The 25980-nt window shown below is 45.4% G+C and overlaps 1 protein-coding gene across 2 annotated transcripts in view; it reads right to left on the reverse strand.

The window, feature by feature from the left end:
- IFT43 (intraflagellar transport 43) overlaps positions 1-25980 on the reverse strand; it is an 89649-nt gene that overhangs the window by 10169 nt on the left and 53500 nt on the right. For both annotated transcript variants that reach the window (XM_008138808.3, XM_054715888.1), the window contains 2 exons: positions 14404-14436; positions 13732-13778 (listed from right to left, as the gene is read on the reverse strand). In XM_008138808.3, the coding sequence (XP_008137030.2) occupies positions 13732-13778; positions 14404-14436 (80 nt within the window). The remainder of the gene's footprint in view (positions 1-13731; positions 13779-14403; positions 14437-25980) is intronic.

Here is a 25980-nt window from a genome sequence, read left to right on the forward strand (position 1 = left end):
TCGCTCTAAAAAAACCAATTAAAAAAAAAAAAAGAATCTGTATCAGCCATGCAAAGGGTCATCAACCAGGATTGAGCCTTTCAAACAATTCAAAGGTCCTGCTTGCAGAGACGAGCACAGCTCAACAAGGTTCTCTATGGGAAAAGATCCCATCCGGCCTAGGAGCCTGGCATTGGGAGGACCTGCTGCGGTGACCTCTAGGGAACATTGCATCACTGGCTACGGACAGTTGGAGAAAACAAAAAAACAATGAATAGCAATGCTCTTCACCACTCCAACAGCTCTCAGAGCTTCGTGGTGGTTCCAGCTTTGATCTGTTGAGTTATGTGAAGAACAAGGAGGGATAAAGGTCTTTAAAATTTTAGAGGAATAAAGTGGCTGGAAGGAATGGAAACTGAGGAACTCTCCACTCTCTTCAATAGGACCCAAGATGAGTGACACGGTATTAAAGTGACAGAAAACACCTTCTCAGAGCCGCCAGTAGAAGTGTGTTAGAAACCAGGCATATCTGATTCTATTTCATCCTCTTTGTGTTACACTCAAAAAAACAAGACAAACTACACTGCTTTCATTCTAAATCCTTAGTTTTGTATTTTCCTTATATATATTTATTAAAAAAAAATGCTACTTTGATCAGTGCCACCCGTGCCACCCTCACACACGGAACTCTTCTGAGCGGTCCCCTCCGTGCAAGGCCACTGCTGGTGACAGCCAGCTGGTTTTGATCACAGCCATTCCGAATCGGATTTTCATAAGACAGATGAGGAGTCTTACTGCTGCTCTCTCTCTTATCAGATGAGAAACAGAGGGGGAGGGGGGGAAGGGTCCTGAGGGAGCCGCGCAACAATCAAGGGCTGCGTGGTTCTTTCTCTGTCCCTCCACTGCTGCAATTTTCAAAGGCGTTCGCCTCGGGCACTTTTAAATGATGGTGTCTCAATTCTGTAATCATCTTTCAGGAACTTTCTCTTAAAGGGCCTTTTAGGTAAACCTAGTCTGTCAACCACACTTATGGACTCAGGAATCACATTCCCAATATGTGTCCTGTGTGTGTGTATATACAGACGAACACACACACACACACCCCGAACATCTGTGAATTTTTAGAAAGTTGGATTAAGTTCATTTCTTGCTAGGGTAAGAGGTCCCCTGTACCTCTCCTTGAGATTTCTGCTCTAGCTAGAGTAGATCCTTCTTTGGGAACTAATTTCACGTGTGATAAGTCAGAAAGAAAAGACTTCTCCACCTGAGGGCTACGTGATGTGCTATGTCCAACCCAGATGCATAAACATGCCTGTCCCTTCCCACCTCCCCTAAGCAATATCTGGCCGTCAGTCTTCAAACCAAGTAATGCACCACGGCCATGTGTTTGGGAGAACACAAAGCCACAATCCACCACTCATCCGAGGCCACAACTTGCTGTGATTTTGGTTGCAAAGACTATTTGGAGCAGCTCTACAACTCTACCTGTCTCTTCTCATTGCAGAAAACATTATGGCTCTTTATACAGACTCCATCTTTTGAACAGACATCCTAGAACACCAAGCCTCATTTCTTTCCAGGCAATACAAATCTAAGTGGTCTAAGATCTCCCTGGGCAGTGGTCCTCACCAATATGGGCCTGTCTGCATTCAGGGCCTCTCACCTCCTCTCATCCCTCATTCATGCATTCCCTTCACAACTGTGTGGAGAAGTCCCGTGCCTCTCTCAGAAAGCCGAACACTGCTTAAAGCAGTCACATCTGGGACAGTCACAAAAGTAAATGGGATTGGTTTTGTCCTATCCTGATCCTGTCTTCTGTATTCAACCAAGACAGAATCCAAGGAGTCACAGAACAAATACCCTGATCTCTATCATGATTTCAGGGAGAGTCAGCTGTCTTTGACTTGTCAGCGCTTAATGTTGGATGATTTATTATTAATCACACTCCTCCAGACTGTAGCATGATAGAATGCTGTCGGAGCTTTCTCTCTGTGTTCCTGGAGGAAGGTACTGCAACCTACTTCATTTCTAGCATGCGTGCATGGCACAAGACCTGCATTCTCCCCCTTCTAACTCTTCAGATGGGGACATGCAGGTAAGCCGCTCACATGAACGAAGTAAATGGAACCCTGAGAGGTCACTGCCAAGTGTGCAGAGATGCTCGGGATGGTAAGTTTGGAAAGTATGGTGTGACCTAGAGATTTCAGGACACCACTAGGGGCATAACAAGCTCTGTCACAGTTCTGCCAACGAAGCAGGCGGTCTGGGCCAGACTCCGGGCTATGCTTGGACCAGGGTAAGGTAGAAGACGATGAGTTCTCCTCCCCAGAGGACCCAGCATAGACATAAGAATTCATTATCTAAAAGCAATCGCAATGGATTTGATAGAAGAGAAAGTATGACAAGAAAGAGAGGACTGGTCAAGCCTGAAGATTCTGCTTCACGTCACAGAGCTTTAAACACCGGGCCTCTGGCTCTTCTCTACTCAGCCCGGGTTTGTTGTAGAGGCTCTTCTCTACTCAGCAGACTTCACAGTGAGAGGCTCAACAGAGCTGAGGACGTGGGCCAGCAGTAAGTCTGCGAATCAGGATATTGGCGAGAGCCAATATCCAATCTGAGTGGAGACAAGCCTCCTCAGCCAGCAAGCCTGAGAAACGAGCCTACCACTTTCCACAGCAAAGAGGGAGGCCGTGAGAGCGGAGTGACGCCCAGAGCCCATGTCTGAATTCCAGCTCGGCCACTGCTAGTGGTGGCGGACTAGAGCAGCTGGTTCGTGCTGGCTTGTAAGAACCAAAGGCTAAGTTTTTAGGAATTCTGCATGCAGCTTGTTAAACCTAAACATTATTAAAGATTAGATTTAGAACTTTACAATGAAATAAACTACATTAAAAAGGAAGGTAATGCTCAAAGCGCACCGTTTCCTAAATTTTACTACATCTTACTTTAACTATGCTCTCGAAATTATTGACATCTACTGTAGCAGTACGGTGAAAATATGATACAGTCACTAGTGTGCTACTGTCCATCTCTTCCCAGCTCCGTGGGAGTATTTACACCACAGAAACCGGCAAACACTACCAATGAAGATATGTCCCCCACCAAGAGCTGGTTGTTAAATACAGTAGTCCTCCGCCCCTTATCTGCACAGGTGCCAAGACCCTCAGCGGATGCCTGAAACTGAGGGCAGTACCAAACCCCATACATACTATGTTTTTTCCTGTACATACATACCTATGAAAAAGTGATTTATAAATTAGGCACAGTAAGAGATTAACAACTAGTAATAGAACAGAACAATTATAACAAATACTGTGATAAAAGCTATGTGAGTGTGGTCTCTCTCACTTTGACAACTGATCTCATAACAGAGGCAGCTACCAAGTGACTAACATGCAGGTAGTGCACACAGCATAAATATGCTGGACAAAGGGATGATTCACATCCTAGGAGGGACAGAGTGGGACAAAGGAAGCTTTCGCCACGTTCCTCAGAACATCGTGCCACTTAAAGTTAACTGCCTTGCATGCAAAACGGAAACCCTCCCCACACGCCAAGATATTTTGAATTTAATTAAAAAATCAATTTGCAATGAATATATAAAAATAAATATATTACTCACAATTCAGGTGTTCTTGAATATTTTCAGCTACAAATTCTCACGAAAAACGATTTTAAAGTTGGTCAGGGCTGCCATTTAGGGAAAACATTTCTTTTTATAGACGCGCGTGGCGTGTGGGGAAGGTCCGCCACTTGCGTCTACAGACGCTTATGGCGTACAATGGGTTAAAAATTATGAATTGCTTATTCTTGAAAATCTCCATTTACTATTTTGAGACCACGCTGACTATGGGTAACCACAGACAGCAAAACCATAAATAAGCGGGAGGTCTGTATTTACCAGCACATCACTACTTATTAGCCACGTGACTTCTGGGAGTTACTTAACTTCACGAGCTTCAGTTTCTTCCTCTGTGAAAGGGTGATAATCAGTGCTCCTCACAGAACTGGGAGAATTAACGGAAGGACTGCAGGTAAAGCATCGCAGTGCCGGCTCCTGGTAAATACTTAAACATTCATTATCAATACCATTTCTTCAATACAAGACTGACTTCTTTTTCAAAAGTCTTACTCAATATCTCACAAAGAGAACAAAGCTTAACAAAGCACAGAGACAAAAGATAAGACCGCTAATCCCTAGACCAGCCCCCCCCCCCCCTTCCTGCTGTGGATAAGTGTAAATAAAAGGTATTCCTGTGCATGTTTGTGTCAGGGAAAGAAAGGGAGGCATGGATCTAGAAAGACCTTAGCATCTAGTCCTAGTGACTTTAAATTTAAAAAACAAATTGATTTTAAGGAACACTATTTAATTTAATAATTCAGTGCCTGTTAGAATCGTTTTTACAGAGGTAAAGGAACTAGGTTTAGGAACCACTTGAAAAATCCCAGATCCTGTATTGAGCCTAAGGAAGGAATGCTAACATAATGAAACAGTCTTACTCAGCAAGAGGAAGGAATGGAGACATCAGGGTTCCAATTGATCTGTACTTAAATAATTCTTTCCACCTTCCCTTTCTCTGCATTAAAGCTGTTTAGGCTCAGAATGACTGCTATTTGCAGGAGAACGGATGAAGGATATAGTGGAAGGATTAAGCAAAGAATGAGAAAGAACCCGAAAGAGAGTTAGAAAGCCTGAAGACAGAGATGAATGGGAAGAGGGGAGAGCGAGGGCGACTGAGTGATAGCCCTCTATAGATAGCATTTTTCTAATTCCACTGACAGTCTGGCATCTCACATCTCATCCAGCCTCATTGCTTGGCTGTGTTCAGCCACTTTTACCTATTTTCCCTGTTGACATGGATAGAAAATTGAGCAATTACCCTTAAACTCGGAGCTCTCAGATCATCCAGATTGCTACACTTGCAGAATTAAGTCCCCAATTGCCCCTGGCTAGAAGGGGCTCAATTCAGCTTGTCCTTTAGGAATTAAACACTTTTTGGTTGGCCATAAGGATTTATTATTCCTAAGGTTTTGAGATAGTCGATTCTGTCAAAACTGGACCCCAGGATGCAAAGAGCACAGCCCTCTCCAGGGGGGACGCGGCTTGCTCAAGTGGCACCGGGAGCTGCCAGAAGAGGGGTGACAATTCCACCCACAGTCCTGGGTTACCCCAAGATGCAATGGTTATTAGTATGTGCAAGAAAGAGCTAATCCTTTTTTTAAAGCTTCTGTTTTCAACGACTTTCCACCTTGTACAAGAGGAGCGGGGAATGTCCCACCCTCGGGCTGTGATAAGGCCTGTGAAATCATTTGGCCTGGCCCTGCCAAAGCATTAGGGGTGAGTTAATTAAATGTTTGACCAGATACAGCCGGCTGATTTTTAAGCTGATAATTTTGTAAGGCCTGCGAATGATGTAATAAGTGTCCAAATGGCCCTTGGCAGAAAAAAGGTTCCCCACCCCTATTCTAAAGTCGTATTTTGAGGCTCACAAGTTCTTTCTTAATTTGAATTAACTCTGAGGTAAACTTTGAAAGCTGAGTCCATATCTGTGTTTTCAGAGATTGTCTCAATTTGAATACTGTTCACCTTTTTTAGAAACAAGGGATTTTTCTCCCATTGGTGTGCCTCTCAATGTTCCTCCTTAAAGTTTCACATTCTATGCAGAGTTCACATTCTAAGAGCTGGAAGAGACCAAATGGGTCTGGAGATGCTTCTGGGGTTAGGGAGGTGACATGCCTTTGCACCTGCTGTTTTCTCTACCAGGGTCCCCCACCCAACTTCTCCCCCGACTGCTGACAACTCTATCTCCCTTCAAGTTGAAGTTTAAGTCACTTCATAGCAGCCTTCCCTCATCACCCAATTCTAATCAGTAGACTCCATCGCAATGTATCCTTACTTATTTAGTTGTGTGACAATTTCTTTAGTCCCTATTTCCCTAATTAGATTGTAAGCTTTATAAGGACAAGGACCAAGAATGTTTTGTTCACCATCATATACCCAGTGTCCAGCCCTATGCATTATACACAATAGGTATTCAAGAAAAGAAAAGGTGGTTAAATGAATGAATGACTTGCCCAAAGTCACTTGCAGAGATTGGGCTCAATCCTATTCAGAGCGGACGTGTTTCTCTAACATATACAACTTTTCATGCCAGAAGAGGTCTAAAAGCCTTAGAGCAAATCAGTAACTTGATTCCAAGAATACAAATGGATGATTATGTCACTAAAAGATTGTCATCTAAGTCGGAAAAATCAGTTTTGCCATCCCACAATTTGGGGATCCTGAGGTCATTTTGGGTTTGGGCTGTCCATCATTCTCAGCTGTTCTCCATAACCATGAGTCCCAACTTCCTGAAGCATTGTGTTAGCTCTGGCTGATTCTACCTCGAATAAGCAGTATTCAAACTTCATTAAAGGCTGTTTATGTGGGGACACTGAATATGTGCAGTTGAGAATGGACCAGAATCAAGGCTTAATTCTGCAGAATGGGCTTCTCTTCTAATCACCATGAATTCTTTATTCCTTTTCCACATGGAGTCTCCCATTATGCCAGGCAACCTGCCTGTAAGGCCTTTCACTTTCTTCGCTACCTAAACAAGTCTACCCATCCTTCAGGACCCAGAGCAAGTTCCTCCTCAAGTGCCCTCAGCCCGCTGGGATCACGTCCTCTTCTGAACTCAGGGCCCTTAACAATGCCAACCACCCACAGCAACCACCATTTGCTGCCGTGGCCATCATTATACTGTTGTCTACACTCACTCCTGTAATGCCTTTCATCGTTCGTCCCCTCAACAAAGTTCTGTGTTCCTTTAGAGCAGAACCCTTTAGCGTCCTCCAAAGCAGCGGTCGCCAACCGGTGGTCTGCAGACCACTGTGGTCCGTGAGGTCTGAAAGGTTGGCGACCGCTGTTCTGAAGGACTTGCAAATCATTTCCCAAAGGCCTAATCCAATTGGCAGATGCACTTTGTTCTGTTTATGAAGTGATTTTTTAAAATTCTGTCATTTTTTGAAATACAAATTTGAAAACTTTTAGGCTGTGCCATCTCCTGTGTGGGTTCGCCACAGGCCCCACCATTCTTCAGTGTCGTACCCTTCTGCTGGTGCGTGTGATTACATTATCTGCCTGGCCTCTAAAGGCACTTGGGCTTGTAGCCGATGATGTTCTTACAAACAGTTCCCATGCAACACATTCTGCTTGACCAATAGACCCCAAACCACCTCTAACTATCCCTCACTCTCCATTTCTCATTCTAAAACACGCTTATCTTAAAAGTTCATCTCTTTTTCTACTTTTCTCCTCTCTTCCCTCGGAAGCCTAAGGCATCAATAGAGGGAAGAAGTGCTCCTCTCCTCTCCCTACGCATCTTCCCCAGGTGCCAAGAGTGAAGCGAGGGAGGCTGAATGCTGAGAAACACATCGAGAGACATGGCTCTGAAGGTTTTCTATAAAAGAAGGGGAGGGAAGGAAGGAGGGCATCTCACTGGATCAGAAGCTCCTGGAGCACAAGGACTATCTTGCCACCATCTCCAGCATCCGGAGCAGATGGCCACAGGAGGCACTCTATAGACACCTTCTAGCTGTCCTCTCGAAGGCCCGAAGGCCGAGGGTGGAAGGAGGCCAGCTGCCTCCTGGACTTTAGACATTCGCCTTTATTCCCCCGAGGTTCATCTTCTCCTTTGAGATTGCTCACCAATCACCCACCCCTACCAAGTACAAGGGAAATAGTTCCTTCCCAGGGATAATGCTCTTATAGCAATGACGACCTCAAAGAACCTGGATGTGATTTTCTTAAGGGAACCAGTAAGTTCCCTTACAGGTGCCCACATATCTGTTAACATCACTGCTGAATGAGCGGCCAGGGGTGACTCAGGGCGATCACTCATGGAGTCTCCCCACCCATTGGTTATTCTAAGTTCAAAGGAGCAGACTTCACTAGCCAACCAAGTAATTCTCTGAGCAAAGATAATTCCAGAAACTAGTTATATGTAACATATGATTCCTACTGCATAATGGATTCTAAACATTCCCATACAGTGAAATAGACTAAGTCAAGTGTGAAGTGTAACATATGAACTGATTTTCCATTAAAGGACTCAGGCATAACTGCACAGACAAGAGATTTATGCCTGGAAGAGGCATTCCCTCCTAGAAGGTAAAATCAAGTGCACGCTCTGACAAGAAGGGTTTTATGCTTCAAACCTCCAGAGCCAAAATAAAGGCCAAATCACAAATTTCACATTGTAAGTTTATGACAGGGAAAAAAATACTAGGGGTATTCTCTGAAAACAGATATCTTTCTTCTCTCCTTTCTTAATGAAATTGAATTAAGCATTCTATCAATCATGCTGGGTGCCCTGTATCACAAATCTGGGAGCTAACACTAATACACCCACCTGTGGAAGAGATGCCACCATAGCTGGGGGTCATATCATTTGTTACAGCCCCGAAGCCAAGAGCAAGGACACTGGGGTCAAGATCTGTACTCAAGTCCTGGTCTGGGCTGTGCAGCACCGGCGGTACAGTGGTGAGCACAGGGGCCTTCCCGCCTTGCTGTCATTTACAAGTTGTGTGGCCTTGGGCCAGGTTACCTTTCTTTGCCTCAATCTGCCCATGTTTAATATGGGAGATAAAGAATGATCAAAATGTCCTTTAACAGGTGAGTAACCAAAATGTGGCATGCCCATACAATGATTGTTATCAATAAAAATAAACAGGCCAATGATATATGCAACCACCTGGATGAATCTCACAATCATTACAAGTGAACAAATCCAGACACAAAAGCATACATACATGCAGACCACTCTATCGTGACCAAAAAATAGGTCAATAGTTGCCTGAGGACAGGGGTAGAGGAAGGATGGACTGAAAAGTGACATGAAAGACTTTTGGGGGTGATGAAAGTGTTCTATATACTGGTTGTGGAGGTGATTTCACGGGACATATTCATCTGTCAAAATTCAAACTGTGCACTTTAAATGAAGGCACTTTATTATATGTAAATTAGGACTCAATATAGTTGATTTTAAAACACTTCCCCATAGATTTGTTTTGAGAATTAGTGAGAGAAAAAATGGTGAACCACTAGGCTTAGTGGCTGGTACATGGCCAATGTTTGGTAATGAATGGTGATGGCAGTGATGCTGTGGTCACCGTGGCATCAGAGCAGAGTGTTCTCTTCGGAGTCAGAAGACCAGAGTTCCCCTCTGAACTACTTTGTATAATCATCTCTAAGCCTCAATTTCTTAATCTGTCAAATGACAGGTTAGGACAAGATAGACTACACAGCTGCTTACAGCTACAACAATTTGATTCTAACCGATGGCAGCCAGCACAACCTTCTAATAATATGCATTTATGATGTGTAAACCGTAGTGTTCAGAAGGTTTTGCTGTAACATTCAACAGTTACTCCTTGAAATGTATCATTTTTCACACGCTCAAAAAAACGGAGCAAGTAGGATTTCAGAAGTCCTTTGAAGGGAGTTGGGAAAAGGTGCAAGTAAAGGTGTGGAGAGGCCTAGAGAAGAATACCAGTTGAGTAAACCTTCTGTAGCCATGAATTTAATAAGCATCTCAGAGTTATCAGCATCGTAATTTCCATGTGCACTCCTCCCCAACCGCCTAACGGCTTTGTTAATGTCTGGCAGGGGCCCTGCCGCCTTGAGTCCTTTGGCACATCCTCCTGGATGGTGCACCTACTCCCCTAAGCAACCAATGCTATAGCAACAGGCAAGTTGGGGGGACAGGCAGAGCAAAAGTGTGGCCAGCAGCAATCACCAAGCCACCACAGGGCCCAGTTAACACTGCAGAGGACATCCTAGGTACAGATCTGAGAGAACAGATTTTGGGAACAGAAATGCAGAACTCATTGGGAATGATTAGTGGGCGGAGAAGCGACGAGGAGTTTAGTGAGTAGCACTAAGGAGAAATATCTGGCAAAAAGAAATGAGCTTGTCAATAAGAGATCACGGGATAGCAAAGAAAAAATGCTGAAGAATGATGAGAGATGCTCATAAGCTCTTAACAAATCCAAGAGGGTAGACTGAATTCCTGACCTCCAGTGACTGCCTTAAACCCCTTTGGAATGAGATGAGGCAGAAGAACTTTTCACACAATCCTTTCCTCTCCAGTTCTGAGTCCTGGCTTTACTAGTAGAGGCGCTACATCAGGGTTGTCAAACTTCAGTCTGCAAAACAATCATTCAGGAAGCTTATTGAAATTCATGCACACTCCCGGGCCCCAACTTTGTGGGTGGCCTGGGAATCTGCATGTTAAAAAATCATCCCAGAATATTTCACAAATGTCCTATATGACCCTTGCCCCGATCCTGTGAGTAGCTCTAAAACACAGGTAATCATCTAAGTTTTACTGATTTAATTCTCTCCTTCATGTTGGCGTCGCATGCAAAGGTTAGTTAGTACAAGGCTGTGGGACGCCTCGTCTAGTCTTGAGAGAGTAACTGGTACTAGACTTGCTTTCCTGCTGGGAACAATTAGAAAATTGGAAAAATATGCGGTACGACTGTTTTCAGACAGTGGGCAAGGTAGAACAGGACTGTGATCCCCGAGAGAAGGGGGCCCTGCAGTCACCCTGGCTTTCTGCCTAGAGGCACTGCCTGGATGCTGGCACAACGAGGTGGAACTCCCCGTGGAGCATGGAGGTCTTGCTGAGTTGAGGAGACAGAGGTCAAAGTTTAGGGGGCTAAGGTGGCTGGAATTTGAGAAGCAGGATGTGAGAGAGGGGAGCTATGCAGGAAAAGAGATCCACAAATCTAGATGGACTGCATACTAAGCTGTGCATGTACAGGGTCAACCTCCACAAGGCTGGGCAGAGAATTACGACCAGCAAGGTATGAGCTAGCGATCCCCACAGCTGACACAGAACTGCCAGAGGAACAGCTCCGCCAAGGCCGGTGGAGAGTCCCTGTTGAACAAGCAGGCACTCAGCAAAGACACCTGAGTGTCTTACTGTTTAGGGCTAACTCCAGACTTGCGTTGATAAAGCTTAAAAAACAATTCTCAAAATGATCAAGTTGATCAACAAATACAACAATTGCCTACCAAAACAATATATTGTTTTTTATTTTATTTTTTAAAATATATTTTATCGATTTTTTACAGAGAGGAAGGGAGAGGGATAGAGAGTTAGAAACATCGATGAGAGAGAAACATCGATTCAGCTGCCTCCTGCACACTCCCTACTGGGATGTGCCCGCAACCGAGGTACATGCCCTTGACCGGAATCGAACCTGGGACCCTTCAGTCTGCATACCGACGCTCTATCCACTGAGCCAAACTGGTCAGGGCTATTTTATTTTTTTACATATATTTTATTGATTTTAGAGAGGAAGGGAGAGGGGGAGAGAGATAGAAACATCAATGATGAGAGAGAATCATTGATTGGCTGCCTCCTGCACGCCCCCTACTGGGGATCAAGCCTGCAACCCAGGCATGTGCCCTTGGCCAGAATCGAACCTGGCACCCTTCATTCTGCAGGCCGACGCTCTATCCATTGAGCCAAACCAGCTAGTGTCAATATATTGTTTTTTAAAGAAAGACAACTAGATCTAGACACTCAAACTAGTAACATTCATAATGGCCAGCAGGCAAGTGACAAGCTACTAATCAAGCAGAAAAAATATGACTTGTAACCAAAAGAAAAATGTCAATAGAAACAGACTCAGAAAAGATAAGAGGTGATAGAATTAGAAGAAATGAACTTTAAAGCATTTACTATAAAGGTTACTATCAAGAAAAAATAAAAACATGAATAATATAAGGAGATAAGTGGAAGATATATATATATATGAAGAGAGAGAGAGAACTGAGAAGAGCTTCTACAGCAGAAAAACACAATGTCTGAAACAACAAATTCACTGGATGGGCTTAAGAGCAGATTAGACATTATAGAAGAAAAGATCAGTTACACAGCAACAGAAAACTATCCAAACTGAAGCAAAGTTTAAAATAGTTTAGAAAAAAAACACACAAAAACAGAGCCTCAATGACCTGTGTGGCAATTTCAACTGATATAACCCACATACACGTAACTGGAGTCCCAGAAGGAGTGAGAGGGGAAAAAATATACTCAGAGAAATAATGGCTAAAATTCTCTGAATGTGATGAAAACAATAAATCGACAGACTCAAGAGGTTCAGGTAGATAAGCACAAAGTAAGCCACACCAAGGCATAGCATAGCCAAATTGCTGAAAATAAAAGATAAAAATAAATAAATCTTAAAAGCAGTCTGAGAAGAAAAAGACACTGCATGCCGGGGAACAAAGATGAGAAGTACCACTGACTTCTCCTCAGAAACAATGCAAACCAGAAAACAAGTAACAAGCCTAGAATTCTGTATCAGGTGAAAAGACATTTTCAGACAAGCAAGGCTGGGAGAATTTGTTGCCAGAGGACCTGCTCTACAAAAAATGTTAAATGAAGTTTTTTAGGCACAAGGAAAATAATACCAGATGGAAACTGAGTTCTACACAAAGGAATAGAGTGTGGAAATGATAAATATATGGGTTTTTTTAAAAAAAAGGCTTTGGTAATTTAGCCCCAGATATAATCTCCTCTCTAGTAAGTTTCTTATAAAGAGCTACACACAAATGTTGTATTTTCTCTTGAGTCTGAACACGGGCCTTAGCTGTGCCACGGCTACTGGCCTACTTAGTGCTGTTTCTCCTTCGCTGGCTAGGCCAGCCATTAACTGACTACTACGCGTAGCGTCCTGAAGATGCAAAGACAAGTAAGACATGATGTCTGCTGTCAAGGAATTTAGAGCCCGGAGGGAAGAACATTCAAGCCAACCAAGAACTAAGTGTGATAGTCACTTGGCTCTGTGACTATGGGCAGCTTACTTGACCTCTCTGTCCTTTAGTTCCCTCAACTATGAAACGGGGATAATGACATTACTATCTCAGACGGTTGTTGTGGAGATTAAATGTCTAACATCGATAAACTGGTAGACCAGTGCCTGATGTGTAATTAACACCTAACGAACATTAGCCATTGCTGCTGCTGTTAATGTTGCCCCGGAGGTTGTAGGAGCACAGAGAAAGATCAACCAATGAACTTGAATGTGTACATGCGTAACCTAGGAACACGGACAATGGGGTGGTGAAGGCCTGGGGTGGGTTCGGGGGCAGGTTGGGAGAGGTCAATGGGGGAAGAAGGGGACATAGGTAATACTGTCAACAATAAAGATTTTTTTTTTTTTTTAAAAAAAGAACGTTTATAACTCAATAATAGAAAGACAGTAACTTTTTTTTAAATGAAAAAAAAAAAGGACACGAGTCAGAGAGGGAGTGGATGGAAAGGGAAGGCATGGCAGAGGAGGTGATGCTTCAGCTGATTTTTGAAGGACGAGGAGGGCTGGGAGATGAAGAAAGGGTGAGCCCCAGCTGGTTTGGCTCAGTGGATAGAGCGTCAGCCTGAGGACTGAAGGGTCCTGGGTTCATGTCCGGCCAAGGGCACATGCCTGGGTTGTGGGCTGGATCCCCAGTAGGAAGCGTGCAGGAGGCAGCCGATCAATGATTCTCTCTCATTATTGATGTTTCTATCTCTCTCTCCCTCTCCCTTCCTCTCTGGAATGAATAAAAAATACATATTAAAAAAAAGAAGGGGGTGCGGTATTCTGGGCAGAGGCAGTAGCACTTAGAGCAACCGGTGCCTTAGCTGCAGTGCAGGAAATGCCTCGGGGGCTCTGGGACATGTCCGGAAGCCCTTCAGACTTCCTCCAAGAACGTCTTACCTCCTCCGTCATCCGATCCATCCAGGCTCTTCGGTCTGAGGCGATGACTGCGCCCAAAAAGGAAGGAAAGTACAAAATGAGTTTTAAGCACAGAAAGAAACAACCCAAATTTGTACTGTATCCATTCTTTCTCCTAGATGAAAAGGTCTCTGGACCCACTCTCCTCCAACTTGCTCAAACCTAACTGGGCACCTGGGTCTGCCACGTATGGCTGCCCAAGCTGGTACTGCATCATTGCACGAGGTAGCGTCACACAGACTATGATATGAATGCTCTCCTACCTCTGAGTGTGAAATTTGATGGCCCTGACTTTACACTCCATCTTCACCTGGAAACTTTTTAAAAATATAAGTCTTACGAGAAGGTGAGGCTTAGAAACTGGCACTGCCTCTGCCCATCTGTATCAATACAGCAGAACCCATGGGTCAGTACTCTGATACCTAGACATGTAATTCTAAAAACCACAGGGTGGGAGGTGTGACAGGCTACCAATGCCAAAGCCCAGGCCTTCAGTGGAAGACGCTGCATTAATCAAACCCTTGATTCAGGAAGCATGACTCCAGCCCAGCCCACAGCCAGATTCATACTGCCTATTTTTTTAATGCTGCTCAACAAAGACTGCACTGTCGACAAAGATCCCCATAGGGTGCCATAAGAATACTGCAAACATACTCTTCCATGTCTTCAAAAGCCTTCCTTCCTGACCTGAAAAAAAGAAAGAGAAGGGTTATGAGAACCTACTAGTCTCGTGCATTGGCAGGGTATGTTGGACAGGGGGTTTAAAAAGTGGATGCAAATGGGCATATACCAGCTGCTTTATTTGTCTGGATTGCTCTTTACAGACCAAGGCTCATACTCATCATGAGGTAATTATAGACATTGCAATGCCTTCTTATAACCTTACTTCAGCATGTCTCCAAATTAAATGACTGAGTTTAAATGCAGGCTGAGTGAGCTCAAAAGTCAAATGAATATAGATGACATGACATCCTCCTTTCTTTCAACAAGTACTGACCAATTTATTGAGCACTTTTTAGGCCTGAGGCCTTGGGTCCTAGTTGGAACTGTTGTATTAACATGTGCAGCTTCCTACGAACAGAAAGGGATGAGCCAGCCATGCAGGGAGGCTGCAGGCTCAGGGTCCGTCCTTCTGTATCCTCCACGTGAAGGACCAGAAGCCCTGTGAGTGATGCTGGCGAGTAGTGCCCTCAGATAGTCCGTGGGTACAGGAAGCCTGTCACACTTGTCTAAGGCGCTGGTTCTCAAACTTGACTGTGCATGAGAACCACTGGGAAGCCTGACAGATATGCCGACAGCTGGACGTGCTGGACCTGGCAGCAGAGATGTCTGGGTCAGTTGGTCTGGGGGGTAGGCAGCCCAGGAATATGCATCTTAAACAAATTTCCAGTAATTCTAACCCAAGTAGGATACTACTGAGAAACACCAATCTTAAGTCTTCTGAATAAGACTGGCAAATGTTGACCATGGTTAAAGTCGGGTGATGGGTATATGTGGTGATTACTTTGCTGTATGCCTGAACATCACAATAACGGAGTTTTTATTTTTTATGACTTCTTTTAAATTAGAAATTGTCGCCATGATGGCAGGGGCAAAGGGCAGTGGCAAGACATAATGGCCAGGAGATGCATGAGATGGCCCTCGACAGCGCTGGCCCACAAAGCCTCACCAGTAAGAGCTATGTTGGAACCAAACAGCAATTCCTGCAAATGCAAATAACTCCCCCCAACAGTATAATCATAAATTAAGCCCAAGTTTAAATAGATTAGTTTCCATGAAATTCAGACCACACCAACTGCACTGTGAAGGGAGGAAGGAAGGGAATGAATTTTGGCTGAAGTCAGGGAAGGAGAAGAGGATAGGTAGGTCAGGTTGGATGAACAGGATAAAACAACTCTGAGGGGATCTCCCAGACTATGTTTTTTGGCTCTTAAAGGGCCAAGTAAAGAGACTGAGCAACTAGGGGTAGGAAGACGAGTGGGACAGAAAGGGCAGTAAGAGGCCCAAGGCAGACTGCAAAGGGATGTCCAGGGCAGCGCCACCTTGGAGCTGCTGGGTGATGGAAGCTTCCAATGCTGTTCTAAGCCAAAGGAATCCTAACGTAGAGCCCGAGGCAGCCACCAGAGCTGCCTCTAAGTGGAGGAGAGAAGGCTCTGCTCCTAACTCACTACCTCTAATTGTCATGGTGAAGGTGAACTCTATAAACCCACTGCCCAAATGGCTTGATATGCCACCAATGGTAGGAGGGCTTGAATGAAAACAGGATCAGAGAATAAGGGGATTAAAAAGGCCAGGTAGCCTAGGCCAGCAATGCCTTTGTTTGTACACAAGAGACATATCCATCTCTGATTACCCTTAGGAATTATGACTGCATCGGTCCTTCCTAAGCAATAGGAGGTGGCAAAAGTAGCAGTGATTTTGTCTGAAGGAGACAATAATGATAACGCTAATCTTTGGGGGAAGGCTGATTCATTTCCATTTATCCACTCAACATCCAAAAAGGGGATGAATTTCATATGTGGCTTAATTGCTGCTGAGCCCACATCTTGCTCTCTCTCACTCTAGGGGGAGCCAAGAGTCCTCCGGCATCTCATTTCACCCCATGGGATGGAGCAAGATCAAAATGGAGCCCTCAAGGATGGTCAGCCGGGATGCCCTCAGGTGGTGTTTTCTCATGTCTTCCCCTCCCAAAGTACAGGCTCAGTGTGAGCCTTCTGCTCTGCTATGGAGATGGAAATGGCACAGAACACTCTGCCTTTGATGAAGTCAGCCACTTCCAGGCCTTATCTAGCTTGCAGATAAGTTCGGTCTGGACCACACTGCCGTTTATTTTTATTTTGTTTTGTTTTGTTCCGTTTTAACATCAATTTCTTGTCCAAATGGGGAGATTTTGTACAAAAAAACGAATTTCTAAATTCTTCAAATACAAAGCCTAGTAACACTGGACCTACATTCCAGTGTTTTCCACAGGGACCTACATCCGAGTGTGGCTGCCCCTGAGCTCTCAGCACTCCCTAACCCAGGTCCAGTACTGGTTCTTCATCATCCAATCTGCACTGCTAGGTTTCTTACGGAAATGCAGAGGCCAGTGAAGTACGCGGCTATGCAGTTATCAAACATGGGAGAGCAAAGGAAGACTAAGTAGGAAGCATATTTTAGGAGACCTGGCAGAGAGTAGATATCTGCATAGAAGTATGAATATGCAATCAGTATATGTACCTCAGTAATATAAATTAGGTACTATTCTGAAATAAATCCACACTTCACAGATTTACTTTACCTACCTGGTCCCCAAAGGCACGGAGTCCAGTGCTAGGACACAGAATCCAGCACAATGATTTTCAAACTACAGGTCGTGGCCTATTAGTGACTCATGAAATCAAGTTAGTAAATCACCACTGGTCTTTTTTTAATAGCATAGAGGATAAAAGAAAGTGAACTGCTCACAATAAGGATAGGTATTACATAAAAATTTTTTTTCAATTTTATATGCTCACATACCCAGTCATGATGGAGAGTGTATTTTTAAATGGTGGTGACAGGTTAAACAAAATGAAAACAGTTGGTCTACCACCGCCCACCAGAGGATTTGGGGCTGAAGTCCTGCCTGCCACAGATTGTGGAGGCCGAGGGAGAGAACTGTAGTCCTGGGACATCTCTTCCTTACAGACATACTTCTGAGGAAACTGTGACCCGGTCAGCCCTATGGAGGGGACATGCCTCTTTCCCCGGAAGTGGCTACGAGAGGGTTTGGGAACAGGACAATTATAATGATACTGTGAGACTGTCTTACACAGAGAGAGCACTCTGCAGTACTCGTCAAAGACTCGCTCAGCTGAGCGCTGGAAATGAGGCAGAGCAGGTTTCAGCGGCACCGTTACAGACGCTGGGCACTGTGTTGTGCACTTCACCCAAACCACAGAGCCAGTTAGTGAGGAGGCTGAGACCAGAATCCCTGCCTCGCGACGCCCACCCTAGCTTCCAAACACACTGCCTGAGCCTTCTCAACAGCAGACACGCTGATTTTCAGATGCCCCACAGGCACCCAGGTGGCTGTTTGGATTTACTGTGCAGACACTCCATTCCTGACTTCCCACACTTAGAGAAATAAAAGCTGGAGAGAATCCTTTAAACCAGGAGCTCTTAACCAGGAGGCACAAGAGAATCACACTCAGGAAGTTTCTTCAGGGTCCATGTGCTGGGCCTCACGCCAGGCCTCTGGGCGAGTAATTTTCAGAAATGGGACCTGCCACGGGTGTGAGAATCACTGCCCTAAACTTTATTTCAGATGGTTGGCTGGACTCTCCAGTTGCTAAGCAGCAAGATGGAAACCTCCTGCCTTATCCTTCCGAGTTGCCCGCTCTCTTCTAACAAAAGTGTTGGTGAACTCTGCCTTGACCTCCAGGCTGAGCAAGGAGATGGCTTCACAGACTGAAGCCCCATCCTGAGTGATCCTGAGCTGGTTATCTCGAAATTCAGACAAGACTCCATCGAGTTCATAAAAGCTGGGCAGGTGCTCCCCACCCTGGCAGGTCCGGAGCAATTCAGATCCGATTAGAGATGCTTGTTCAATATTCAAAATGTAAAACATAGAGGTTGCTGAACCAGCACTTTGAAAAGTTAATTAAATGCCAGGTTTCTTTTTAAGAGCTACTCCATCACTTGCTGATTGCTTTGGCCATTTTGCAGAATGAAGCCTTCACTCTGGACAATGAGTAAATGTTCTCCCTCACCTCCCACCTTGTGCAGACAGGGCACTCTGGCTTCCTGCTTTCCAGGGATGACGCAGCGGCCTGGCTGATGACTTGCAGGGGCCGGGGGGAAAGTGGGGCTGTCCCGCTGGCCCTTCCCCAGTCACTAAAAACACTCAGCCTCCCGGGAAGCTGCCAGTTCCCTGCACGTCAGGTTCTCGGGTGGAAGACTTCAAGGTTAAGGGTGTGGTCTCGTCATCTCCACCTCCATTTAAAGCCCAGTCCTTCAGCTCAACACTCACCCCGTCCCCTTCTGGTTTTCACCCCCACTTCTCTATGACCAACACGAGGTCTCTCCTCCCCAGCTTCACAGGTCACCTCAATACTCAGGGAAAGACCATCTCCAGGCCCCGGCCCCCACAGGCCTGTTACAGGATGACATAACAACAGTAACATTTATTAAACTTATTGGGTGCCAGGCACTGTCATTACATTTTCTTATTTATATATTACATATATTATACATGATATTATATGTTATTTCATTATCACATTATCTTATTTACTCCATTTTACAGACAAGCAGACTGGGGCTCAGAGAAGTACAGTAACTTGCGTAAGGTCACCCAGCTAGAAAGTGGTAGGGTTAGAAGACAAGCTCTGGGCTGACACAAAGCCCAGTGCTTAGCCCTGCAAGGGAGAGGAACATGCAGGCAGTTCTACACCAGGGCAAGCCTCATTTTATAGACTCTGCTTCGGATCCACTGATATTTTCCATGACGAGTATATACTCTCAACTTATAGTAGAACTGTCGCTTGGTCAGCCTTGACAATTTAGTAGTTAATACTGGTTTAATTGTTCCATGTGATTTATTATGCATGTTTTATTTGCAGCATAACAGCTTGCGTAGTGGCAAAGAAAGAGATTCCATGGAGCTAAGTCAGCTTTCTCTCCAAGCCCTCTCCTTTTCTAAGTTCTGCTCAAATGCAATGCCTTTCTTTTGGCATTCAGATGCCAAACTGACATGCCATGGGCATGATTTGGTCAGCTGATGACAAGATTGATCGCACTGGCACTTCCGGGACTGCAGCCACACAGGACCATTGCCGAACCCCGGACCCCCATTTCATTCTGGGGCTCAGGTAGAGAGGTGCTGTAATGTAAAAACCCCGCCTGTTTCCCCATCCGCCTGCCATATCAGACAGAGGCCTCAGCGCTGCTTACACAGGGTACGTGCTGAAGGGTGAAAGGCAGCCCTAATGTAGACATCATCTCAGTTAAAATGTTTCTCTCGAGTTTAATGGAATACTTCAGAGATCTAAATGGAGATGAAGTACCACGGCTCAGAGAACAGCCAGGATGCTATCTTTATGCAGCATGACAATGTTCAGTGGTTAATTAGACGCCGTTAACCTATTTTAGCAGGGGACATAACTGGGATAAATGGGGGGAAGTGTCCTTGAAGTCTCTTAATATCCACATCACATATTGGACCCTAGACTCGCCTCCCTGCTGCACGACAGAACAGGCTTTAAATAGACCAAAGTGCCGGGCATCTCAGCCCTGACGGGCCCAGTGGAAGACCCTGCCCTACCCCATCCCACATGGGCCTCGGCCTCCGACCGCAGGAGGCTGTGAAGGGTCTGTAAAAATGGCTGCTATTACAACGTGCTGCCCCGAGAGAGAAGCTAAAGCCACAGTAAGGAGCTCACAGGGCTCCCATGACAAAAGGAAGAAACTCTGTAGCCAGAGGCCAAATCTGTAAAGAAACACATGGTAAGGGGAGAACAGGACTAAGATACCAGCTGAACTGAAGCCAAAAGCATCACTCCTTTAGAAGAAAAGAAATCAAAATGCCATTTTCTTGGTTTTCTACCCTCATAATTGTAAAATGTCCAATAACAATCTCACAAGTGCCTCCAAACCTCATTGAGGAAAATTTAACCAAGGCATGAGCGAGAGAAGGGGATCTGTCCCAGATCATGTAACACGCCATTAGCACATCCCAAACCAAGGCTCTACTTCATAAATTGTGTGACCCATCAAATGAACCCTCACAGTGAAACCCCAAATCTGAGCAAAGGGAAACTTTGCCATCGTAATCTTGGGCTATTGTGTCCATTCAGTATGAGGCAGTGGACTGGTTAATTGCAGTCCTTCTGCTCTAGGATGTCCCCATACATGTAATACTGATTGAAAACCAGGTATTTCTCACGGACTGAAGTCTTCCTTGGCCAATAGATTTCTCCTAAATTGATCTCTCCTGAAAACTGAAGTGCCTTCTCTTCCTCCCCTTGGTTCCTACTTCTTGCCACTCATGTGTTTAGTGTCCAGCATGTGTTTCGTATTGTATTTTCTCCCTTCTTTTAAAGACAAGAAACAATTCCCTAGCACCCAAAATTTTGGCACTTTAGGGTTTCAGGTCACACTAGATCATATTTGGCTAGTGCCGGCAAGGTGTCAAGTCAACAAGGTATTTTGTAGAAAGATGAAAACCAACGTCTATGTCCTGTCTGTAGACTGCCAAGCCCTATCAAGTTGAATTATAAGACAATTCCTGGGTGAAGTTTGCCCCCTGCTGGTCAGATTCAAAATAACAACTTTGTTTTGAATCAATCTTACAGGAGCATTCATCAGGAGGAAAAAGACATGAAATACATAGAAACAGTTTTAGTAGCTAAAAAGTTATAGGAACATAAAATGTATGTACATGCCTGCTATCAAGAAACTTAAAAAGTGGGAAGAGTTTAGAACTCTAGATCTTGGACATCTCAAATGAATATTATCTTATTCAGAAACCTTCAATTGTCTATGAGGCACAGATGGGAGGTGTGGGGACTTTTAGCTCAGCTTTACAATCTGGCTGAAGACTCACATCCTGCAGTGACTGACATGTCCTACCACCACCCACCCCATGCATCTTCTAGATGAGGAAATGGAGACCAGGAGTTGTTAAAGGGACCTGACTAAAGCCCCAAAGCTAGCTGGCACAGAGTTGGAACTAGAAACCAAGGTTCACACTTTCTCATCTGCTGCTGGTCCCATTATGCCCCAAACTTAACAGGGCAAGGGAGGCAGGTGCAAGCAAAATGTCATGGAAGCACTAAAAAGAAGCAACCATGCCAACTGCGGGAGCCTGGGGAGGCTTCTTAGAAGACTTGCCAAATGAAAGATGAGAAGGCTTGCAACAGGCAGAAGGCTGCCGGAGGGCTTTTCCAGCTGGAAGAAACAACCTGAGTAAAGGCAGGAAGCACGCAAGAGTCAGGAGTGTTCTGAAAACAGCTGAAATACAGAGGAAAAGCAGTGAGGAGAGGCCAGCAGGACAGTGTTTCCTTACATCTATCACTTTCAAATGCTACCTTCACTAATTTTGCTATACAGTGTACTTTCTGCATCTATTTTCTATTTTAAGTTGATTCCTTAATTTTACTTTAATACATTTATTTAAAGAAAACTTAACATCCTCAGCCATATAGAAGGTAACTGTAAAAAACAATACAGTTTGCCCGGCCAGTGTAGCTCAGTGGTTGATCATTGACCTATGAACCAGAAGTTCCAGGTTCAATTCCCGGTCAGGGCATATGCTCGAGTTGTGGGCTGGATCCCCAGTGTGGGGCGTGCAGAAGGCAGCCAGCCAATCAATGAGTCTCTCTCATCACTGATGTTTCTATCTCTTTCTCCCTCTTCCTTCCTTTCTGAAATCAATGAAAATGTTTTTTTAAAAACCTATACAGTTTTTAAAAAACACAAAGTGAATTTTATTATAGCTAGATATTACTACCATATTTGCCAAAAGTCTGAGGCTATGGCTGCTTTCATTGTTAAAAAGGTAGATTAGCAAGGTTAGGAAGTGTGAAAGTAAAGTCACTGGCAAACTTGCTAGACCAGGAAAAAACCTAGACTGTGTGAGGGGGCTCAATTTCATGCGCACTTATACCTACATATGCCTAAGCTGCTGCTTCTAAATTGAAACTGCTTCTAGTTACTCCACAATAAAGGACTAAAAAGAAAAGGGAAGAAGTAGGTATGATGTTCACAGATGCATTTTATTTTTGAGAAGCTGAATCCATCAAAGGGAGAACAAGGAAATCATTTATGTCGGGAGAATTTTAACCAATGGCTGCCATCTCTAGCCATTCCCTCCTGGCTTTTAGCTGCTCACGCTGCAAAGCAGCGAGTCCCCCTTAGCAGGGAGCTGGCTCAGGGGACACAACTTTTTTCCTTGAAAGTTTTTTTGTTCAGTAAGATTGCTTCATATGATCAACATCTCATTTCTGAGAAGGTCCCGGAGGATAGCAGTAAAGATAATTTTATTCTAGCAGACTCGCTACTGCACAAATAGTATAGTCTGTGGCCTTTTCATGAACTTGAGATAAATGTGTGCAGCTTTCAAGGTTTGAGGATGGGCATGGCTGCATGAGAGGCACATTCTATTACACTAATTAGCAGCCTGACCTTGGGCAGTGGGCAAGGTGACATTTAAGGGCTTTTTTAAGATTCTATAACTGCGTCATTTAACCCCCACCCGCAGCCTTATTTTCTCTATCTCTAAACTAAAGGGGCCACGCTCCATGATTTCTCAGGTCCTTACCCCCACTGTGAATGACACGGACCCTGCCTCTCCGGATCCTAGCCCCCACCCCATCTGTTCCTCATAAATTCACTCTCTATCCTGAAAACCCCCAAGCAACCCCTTCCACAAAATGCACCATGGAGCTGCCACACCAGCCCCAGACTGCGGACCCTGGGCCTCGTTTCCTGAGACAAACCTCTTTCTGCTTAAGCCTCTATTGATGAGGTTCTCTGTTGCTTGCGGATAAATGCAACCTCAACTAATACAGCACATCTAGTGGTAAATGAGAGGTCATTCTAGTCCAGAAGGAATGCATATGCTCTGAAGAAAACAAATCTCATCTATATAGATAAAAGCCTAAGCAACCATTCGACCGGTCGCTATGACGTGCACTGACCACCAGGGGGCAGATGCTCAATGCAGGAGCTGCCCCCTGGTGGTCAGTGTGCTCCCACAGCAGGAGCGCTGCTCAGCTGACCGATGGGCACCAGACACCGGGCTCACAGCTGCGGTGGTGCAAGCCTCTCCCACGGACACTCCCCCTGTGCGCCCCTCTGCCATCCAGACTGGGACCAGGATCGGGACCAGCATCGAGACTGACTGGGTGCGAGCCCCCGGCAGCTTCTTGGTCATGGGCACACCAGTATCACCTTAGGACGGGAGCACAGAGACCACAGTGGAGGGGCAGCGAGCCTACCCACTGGTGGCAGCTGCCGCGGCAGGTGCAGTGGGTCGGAATGAGAGGGAGCAAGCGGTGTGATGCCTGGCCCAAGCTCGGGCTCCTCCCCAACCGCCTGCCACTTCGCACACTACTACATCCCTCGGAGGATGTTGGACTGCCAGTTTCAGCCCGATCCCCGCAGGCCACGCCAAGGGACCCCACCGGTGCGTGAATCGGTGCACCGGCCCCTAGCATAATCACAATTAGTTAGCCTTAGAGATGAGCAGGCCTCCACTCTGTCCAGTCTAAAAGAACGCTCCATCATAAAGAACAAAGATGAGACAATCCTCACAAAGAGGACACTACACTCGGAGAAATGCATGTCTTTTTACATTAGCAAATACCCCCAGATCCTAATTATGCCACATTAAACAGGTGTTCAGATGAAATGTGATAGTGTGTCCCTTGCATCCTTGGTCATACACTTGTCAACATTCCAGAGGCTCCCTGTTCCCTAAATAATAAAGTACATGCCTAGAGTTCAAGGCTCTGCACGTGGGCCCCTCTTGCCTGTCTACCTCCTTCCTTCTCTAGGTAATCCCGGGCTTCAGTCTCCCACTCTGCTCATTCCAAACCCACTGGCACATCCATACCCCCATGCATCAACCCCTGAACCGGAAGGCCTGTCCTTGCCTCCGTGTTTGTCAGCTGTTTCAAGGCAACGATTTGTAGACTAAACTGACCTGTTTCAATCAGCCGCCTAGAAAGCATATTTAGAAGTTCAAACATACTTTCTGAATTGTAGAGGGCCTTTGAGACCACTTAGTTTTAATGCTGAAGAGACAGCCCAAGGGGCAGAGCTAGTGGCACAAGGTCACACTGGATGTCTCCTGTTCCTTTCTCTCAGCTCAATGCTCAGTGCAAAGAAATCCTGTGTACACCATGGCTCGTGTATTTGGGACTTCTTGGGACCATAATATCCTAGGGCTGAAAAGGGAACTTTGAGATTATCTACTCCAACATTCCCCCTATCCCCGCCGCCCGCCGCCCAGGGAACCTTAGCCCAAAAAGCCCACAGGACTTGACCCAGATCACATGGCCAGTGAGTGGCAAAGGAGGACTACAACACAGGCAGATGTCCCGACTCCTAATACATACATGGGAAAGGATGGCCCCAAAAAAGGCAGTGACCAGAGTGAGCTCAGGAAATGACCTCAAGGCAGACGCCTGACCGTATATAATGTGTGAGTGGAGCACCTCGCTCTGAGCTGAGAGCCCCTGGATTACTCTGCCCTCAGCCTCGCAAAGGAGACACAGGTCTGAAACCAGAGGCGCGGCTGCCAGTGCACCAGTAACCAGAACCGCTCCCTAGCTGCTGCCTGGGAAAGGATCCAGTTCTTGGAGGGCACTGCAGGGTTAGAAGGAATGATCATTTCCAATGCCTAATTGAACTTAATGACTAGCCTAATTAGGCCTTTTAATGGCAGGACTGGCATGGCCTTGGCTCGTGCCCCTAAGCACAGGCTGCATTCTTTGCACTCACCTTCTTCTCAGGGTCAGGCAACTGGCTGAGCGCAGCTCTGCAGACAGGTAGGCCAGAGGAGGTTAAGAAGGGGGTGGTCATACATTCACTCCCTGTTACTCTTCCCACAGGCCAAACATGTTGGAGGCGTGTTAAGATAGCCCTCGGGCTCTACACAGTGCAGAGGCACTAGCATTAAACCAGGGGCCAAGGGCACAGAGGTGGAAGGTGGTGAGGCACAGAGAACAAGAGCATGACCTCATACTCAGACTCACCTAAATTCAAATCCCGCTGCCTCCTTACTAGCTGTGTGACTTTGAGGAAGTTACTTAACCTTTCTGAACTTCCATGTCATCACCTGAAAGCAGGGATAATAACAGAACCTTCACCTCATGGGGTTGTTTTGGAAATAAAGTAAAACAACTATGCTTAGCAAAGTACCCCGCACAAAAACCAAATAAATGCTCTGTGTGTGTGTGTGTGTGTGTTCCAGTCCATACAAGAGGGCTAGGCGAGACGTGTGGGCTGTCCACATTCAAGTTCTGCAGCAGGGCCCCAGAAGGCAGAATCTGGATCAGAGGACAAAGCTGCAAATTTCCTAAAGATGAGCCATTTTTAGAAATCAGGGGGTTAATAATGGTATAAAAATTAGAAATGCCCTAAATGCCCACCAACAGGGGAACAGCACATGCATGAGATGGGATCATTATGTAGCAGCTAGAAAATGAGGTAAATCTACCTGTAAAAGATCTCCAAGATGGACTATTACATGAAAAGTGAAAA

The sequence above is a fragment of the Eptesicus fuscus genome, chromosome 5 (assembly GCF_027574615.1).
Source record: "Eptesicus fuscus isolate TK198812 chromosome 5, DD_ASM_mEF_20220401, whole genome shotgun sequence".
Lineage (NCBI taxonomy): Eukaryota > Metazoa > Chordata > Mammalia > Chiroptera > Vespertilionidae > Eptesicus > Eptesicus fuscus.